General features: G+C 41.5%; 1 protein-coding gene across 1 annotated transcript; it reads right to left on the reverse strand.

Moving 5' to 3' along the window:
* Window positions 1-4120: 4120 nt before the first annotated feature.
* LOC103730938 (spindlin-2) lies at window positions 4121-6201 on the reverse strand. Its single transcript, XM_008829256.3, has 2 exons — window positions 5948-6201; window positions 4121-5017 (listed from the first exon to the last, which is right to left on the reverse strand). Exon 2 carries the CDS (start codon window positions 5013-5015, stop codon window positions 4251-4253), a length of 765 nt encoding a protein of 254 aa, XP_008827478.1. The 5' UTR covers window positions 5016-5017; window positions 5948-6201; the 3' UTR covers window positions 4121-4250.
* Between the last annotated feature and the right edge of the window lie 497 nt (window positions 6202-6698).

Consider the following 6698-nt stretch of genomic DNA (forward strand, 5'->3'; position numbering starts at 1 on the left):
ATATACATACATACATATATATTCAGATATAGAGATAAGTATATCAGTGCACAGAATTGGGGCTGGAGAGATGGTTCAGTGGTTAAGAGCACTACTTGCAGAGGACCTGAGTTTGCTTCCCAGTGGCTGACAACTGTTCGTAGATCCAGTTCCAGGGGATATGACACCCTCTTCTGACCTCCACTGGCATTGCACAACATGGTGTACTTTTACATATACAGGCAATACACTCATACACATAAAATAAAAATAAATAAAATATTTTTTTTAAAAAAGGAGTGCACAGAATTGATCCAAAAGCTTTTGCTTACAAGGTCATATTAGCTTCATTTCCATACTATTAACACAGTTCAAGTTTCATTAGCTGATTTACTATGCCATATCCTTCTAGAATAAAGACATAGACTTCCATATTCATCATAACATAAGAGTTTTATTTTCTCCCTCTACCAAGATCTTCCACTATACCCACACAGGTATGTATGACCTTTGATTATCACTGAGGCAGGGTGTCCTCAGCCCTCAACTGGCAGTCATTTCTCTAATTCTTTCCCATCATCAAGGGAGAATTACTTATTGCATAGTTGACCACACAACACTAATTGTCATAAATTATGCTTAAGTTCTAGACAGGTCTTCATGATTCCTCTTCCAGAAAGCCACATCTATAAGAATTCCTTCCTCATTATTACAATTATTATAAACTATGATGATTGTGTTATTTTTGCCATTCATACAAGCTAACAACAGCCCAGTGTTTGGGAGAGCCAGTAAAAGAAATGAAAATATTCAATTAGAGACCAGAGCTAATTCATTATTCATAGCAATAGCAACAACCTGAATTTCAGCAATTTTTCCCTTGATGATGGACTCATACTTTGCACAATGTGATGCAAAATGGCTATTTAGACCAACACCATTTTTTTATTGGATTGGAGTAAGGATTCCTACCCTTTGTTCCAGAGGGAAGTGTACTTATTACCCAAATCCTCTCTATAAATTTGCTCCTTCCTTCAGAGACATTATCTCTGTCGTCCAAGGCTGTTTTCTGTTGAAACATTTTTCAAAAGATAGCCCAAATCAAAGAATAGCTAGTACCTTGTTTAGCAGATGTAAAGAAATGTAACTCTCTCTCTCTCTCTCTCATGAAATGTCTGGTAATGTACCATGTTCAAATACACCATGCAATGCCAAATTTTTCTCCACTTAAATTTCCAAGAGTACTGAATAGGATCTCTATCATTTGTTTAATGAGTCAATACATGCTGGCAACTATCATGTTGCTGATCTAATTGTGTATGAGATCATATATATACTGCTAATTTCCATTTTCTTGATTCTTGGTGAGATTCAGATAGTTGATAAACATTTATTAATCATATCCTGTATTCTAAATGTTTTTTCTAAATAGTTAAGATACATTGGTAAGCAAAGTGAAGAATAATCAAGCACTTTCAGGGTAAGACAAATAGCATATTTTAATTAAGTGAATTACGTAGTATATTAGAAGGTAATAAACACATTGAAAAAGTAATGTGATAGAAGGTATATTACAGGCATGTATATGTGTTGTAAATGTATTATACTCCCTTTCTGAATTGTTTTTTCACAAATTTGTCCACTTGGAATAATTTGTTTTTCTCTTGTTGTTTATTCAATTAATTAGTTCATTCAATGAATTTAGTTTGCACCTAAATCTTATTTTTCCTTACTTTGTGATACCTTCTGTAATTAGGAAGTTCTATGTTATTTTGATTATATTCTTTTTAAATAATTTATTATTTTATGAGTATGAGTATGTTGCCTGCATATGTGTAAGTGCACTCATGTGGTGCAATGCCTGCCGAGGTCAGAAGAGGGCATCAGATCCCCTGGAACTAGAGTTATGGATGGTTGTTAGCCATGTGGGTGCTGAGAACCGAACTCAGGTCCTCTGCAAGAGCAGCCAATGTTCTTAACTACTGAGCCATCTCTCTAGTCCCCTTTAATTATGTTCTTGAAACTTTTCTTAATCTGTATCCATTGAGCTTTTAGTTCCTATCTATTTCTTAAATTCAAAATTAAATATTCTCTTATAATGTCTTCTAAATGTTTTATATATTGCTTAGCTTATTTCTGTATTAATATGATCCATTCAAAATTTATTTTGTTTGTAACATATAAAAGGGTTTTGATTTTTTACCATATGGATAATGCAGCACCACTAATAAGTAGAATAAATTTCATTAATCACTTGAAATATCACTTCTATGACTGAGGTTTCCTAGGTGTAAAAAAGTTTCTAGGCCATTCCATATGTTCCACGGGTACATTTTATTTCCCTGTTCTAATCCCAAAATGCTTATAGAGCTCTGGTGAGGTGAGCCTGACTTCTGCAATTCTTGAGGCAAAATCAGCCTAGAGTCAATGATGGGTATAGTGAATAATTTACATTTACCCTCTTCTTTCAACTCCTGGAGATTCTTTGTTGCCTCCATAATGTATGGAGAGAGGGGACCTGAGCAGCAACAACTGAACAGTACTCTTTCTTTGAGGCAGAAGTAGTTTAGAAAAGGGTAGGTGCTCAGAAACCAGAGAAAACATTTAAAGAGAAGAGACTTCTGAAAGACAGGGTAAAAACAACATAAAGAGGAAGAGAACTCAGACCCACGCTCTGGATACCATAGTTCTGGGGGACTTTATTGAGGTTGCTACTGCTTCTCCTAACCAAACATAGCCCTTCCACATTATGATATGCAGCCGAAGGAATTAGTTACACAAAATCAGTCCCAAGCCACATTGCCTCTATAGCACCTGGAAGCTAACAGCTGCACAAACTTCCATCATGGTTCACCATGAGTTTAAGGGGACAGTTTGGCCATGAAGTACCAAGGAGGTGTCAGGAGCCAGTCTTTGTGGTTAGGGAATCTTGCCAGACTGGGACTCTAGGGGCCTAATGGCCTCCCTTTGCTGCCTTACTGAGGGGAGCCACCTGTGGTTTCAGGTATTAGTGACAAGAATGGAAAGCCAAGTTCTTTCCATACCCTGAAGAGATGTTAAGCTCTCTCCCTCTGAGGGTGGCAAGGGATATTCCAGCACAAGGAACGACAGTGATAGGACTCTTATGCCAGAGCTGGGGAGGATTCCATTTCTTCCTGATAAAATATGTTTCAAACTCAAGATAGCATGCCTCATATTCTGAGAGCCTCCCTAACTCATTTTTTACAAGTACTGTTTTTCCAGAATAAGGGAAATGAACTATGACTTTCAAGTCCTAGATTTATTGCACTGTGTCCTCTGAAAATAAAGGGAGGAAGCCTATAGGCCAGAGCCTAGAAAGCATCATGTTAGCGTATTTGGGCTTGAGAGTTGCAGTTCTGCTTGCCAGGCATGACACAAACTCCCTGAAATAAAAAGTGCTTTATAGATGACACTTGAGTTACCCTAGTGAAAATGCCTGTCTAGGAAGCCTTTATTACATGTTCATTCTTTTAACAACTGACTATTCTTTTAGGAAGAGAGCCAAGGGGGTCAATGTGGATACCACCCAAAAACTAACTTTTTCTAAGACCTTCCCATCCCTCTTGGGCCCCAATCGCCACAATCTTTTCTTTAAATACTCCCTCAGTCATTCCTTGTTCCTGAAAGTGCCCTCCATCCACCTCCATGTATCTTTTAGCCTCTCCTAAGATCAGTGCCAACTTGGATCTTTTGTACCTGTACTCTGGATCTTTTCTAAGCTTGTGTCCCTCTCTACTTAATTTATTTGATTTTTATCTAACCCCAAGGTCTCACTCTCTGTTATCCTCTACTCTCTTCCCAATTGTAAGCTTCTCCCTCAAACTTCATCCCTCTCCCAGGGACCCTCCCTCTCTTGGTCCTTCTTCATCTCTTCCTAAGCAGTCACCTCCTGTCCCCTCCCCTACATCCCATCTCTAATTATTTTCCCTCCCCCTAGACCAGACCAGCTAATACCCATTCCATTTTTAGATGACTGCTTATAAAACTAGTTGTACTTTATTCACAGGCTGAATTGAAAGCTGTTATCTCATGTCCCATCCACCAACTATACCCATCTTTCCATAAGACAAAGTGTTTACATACAACATGTCATATGTACAGACTTATATTTTTCAGAACAAAATAACAGTTATGCTGGCAATGATGCTGGGGTATCAGAAACACTTAGGCTTCTAATCCACTGAAAAATTAACATTTTTTGAACTTCTACAAATTATATATTTGCTTCCCCACACTGTGCAAATTTGACCCTAACAGGTCTTTTTCACTAAATCATAGACATAGATATGAAAATCATCGTCAAATTTGATGAAGTACACAGAGGGTTTGGCTTTAACTTGGTGAATAACCTTGCCTGTCCTTTTGGAGCCGTCTTCTTTTGTATATTCCACATGTTTACCTATCAGGCCATCCACAACTCCTTCTGGTTCCCTCTCTGCTGTAGTAGACTCACCGGAATCTGGCATAATACGGAGGTCACCATCTTTATAATCATCCAGAAGCTGGTACATGTACAGCACAGGATCTTTCTCATAGGTAATGTAAAACCAGGCCTTCATGATTGGTGCTTGGGCTAGGACCATCCCCCTCCATTCATCCTTAGAGCCATGCTCACCCTCAAACATGTGCTCCACTGCTTTGCCAATTATGGTATCTGCGAGGCTGGCATCACTGACTCTAGATAATGGCACCTTATCAGGAAGGATTTTAAGTTTTAAAATCCTTTCATCCCTGTGAAGTTCCAGTCCATAGACACAGTCAATTCCGTCATATTTCACCAGATAAAGAGAGGGATTTATAGGCACCTGATCTAGAACGGTTCCTTTCCACTGGGTGATGGGCTCATTGCCTTCCTTCCACCCATGTGAAATTCTGCAGCCCACGATGTTTTTCTGTGGCTGGGAGGAAGGTCTGCCCCTCTGCTTCTTTTGGGAAGTCTTTTTCTTCTTCATAGTTGTTGATCCAGTGTGGTGACCTACAGCTTCCCTGGTATGCTGTCTTGCAGGGGTCTTCATACCTGCCAGGGGAGGAGAGAAGCTAAGAAGAAACATTCTGTGTAATATTAAGGTGATTTTTCTCTGTGTTGGGAAGTCCCTGTGCACCAGGTACATCATTGCACAAGTTATGCATGTGTCCAGCAGCAGTATTTTATAGATAGATAGATAGATAGATAGATAGATAGATAGATAGATGATAGATAGATAGATAGATAGATATGCATACACACACACACTCACACACACACACACACACACATATCTATATACATTTTTGGATGCCTGCTTTCAATACCCTCTTTCCAGGCTTGTTTGACTACACAACGGGGTTGGATGACTGTAGAAGTTGTGGTGGTTGAGAGCAAACAAGGGGAATATCTATATACATTTTTGGATGCCTGCCTTCAATACCCTCTTTCCAGGCTTGTTTGACTACACACGGGGTTGGATGACTGTAGAAGTTGTGGTGGTTGAGAGCAAACAAGGGGAAACTGTTTTCCTGGATGTTTCCTGACTATTATTATCCTAGCTGTTGCTCTCTCCTTTCACCATCCCCCATTTTGGCCCCAATCTCTATATCCCTGCATGCAGTTCACATGTCCCTTGCCCACTGTCCTCTGTTATTCGTCCCTCCTTCCTGCCATACCCATGCTTGCTGCCTCTGCTCACTTGATATTTCTTCCAAGCCATCCCCATTTTCCCTTTGAGCTCCAACCACAAATCTATTTCTCTTCCTGGCCACCTTTGTATAGGATCCTGGCGTTCCTTGCCCCGTGCCCCGCCCCCAAATCTCCGTTCTGAATTTCCCTCACCTCAAACGGTAGCACCGCCTCCAATTTTCCTGCCAAGCACTAACCCAATCGTTATTCTTCGGTACACAGTCCAGCACTCACCTGCCCACTTTCTATGTTTCGCAGTACTCACGTGCCCAGATCGGACACAACACTTACCTCCGCTGCAAGCCTTGGGCAAAGGATGATCAGCAGGGGATCAAAGGAGTGCTTGCAAGAGCAAGGCGAGGGGGACTCCGAGACAAGGAGCCCGCCTGGAGAGTCTAGGGGCAGGCGAAGGTGTTAGCAGCTAAGTCCCTGGCGCTGGGCTCCCTAGCCCTCCTCCGGGTGTCCGAGGTAGCAGCACCTGAGCCACATAGAGCTTCCAGCAGCGGTTGCAGTCACCGCAGTCTCCTCCCTCTTTTCCTAGCGTAGCTTCCTGCACTGCGAGAGGCCGCCCCTTCCTGCCAAACACCGCTGGTAACCTCCACCTCCTCTCCAAGTCCACACCACTCTTCTAAGCGGGGGCGTGCACTCTAGTCCCCATCCCTTCCTCCAAATCCAGAGCCAGAGCCCCACCTCCACCCCTACTCCCTCCACCAAATACCTCCTCTCCCTTCGCTTCTAGGATCCTCTTCTTCAGCTTAAGGCCGGAAGGTTCCCCGCCCCCACTTGAAACTCTACGCTTCAAAGCCCTTAACCCCATCTGCGTTCCATCTTTCTGGAATTCGCTGTTTGCTTTATCCATTAAGCCCTCACGGAGTTCTTTATGGGCAAAAATATGCCTTTCCTGTTACGTAAGGCAAGTGCGGCTAGGATGAGAAAAAACCCTATGCACAGTACAATCTGTTGTTTTGACCCAATTTTAAAGTAAGTTTTGCTGATTGATCATTTTCTTGAGGACACTTCTCCCTCTCCACCTCCCACTTAG

The sequence above is a fragment of the Nannospalax galili genome, unplaced genomic scaffold (genome assembly GCF_000622305.1).
Source record: "Nannospalax galili isolate Female #2095 unplaced genomic scaffold, S.galili_v1.0 scaffold994, whole genome shotgun sequence".
Classification (NCBI taxonomy): Eukaryota; Metazoa; Chordata; class Mammalia; order Rodentia; family Spalacidae; genus Nannospalax; species Nannospalax galili.

Bases quoted from the DNA above. Each gene is read 5' to 3' on its own strand.
- LOC103730938 (XM_008829256.3), bottom strand. From the start codon at position 5,015: ATGAAGACCCCTGCAAGACAGCATACCAGGGAAGCTGTAGGTCACCAC.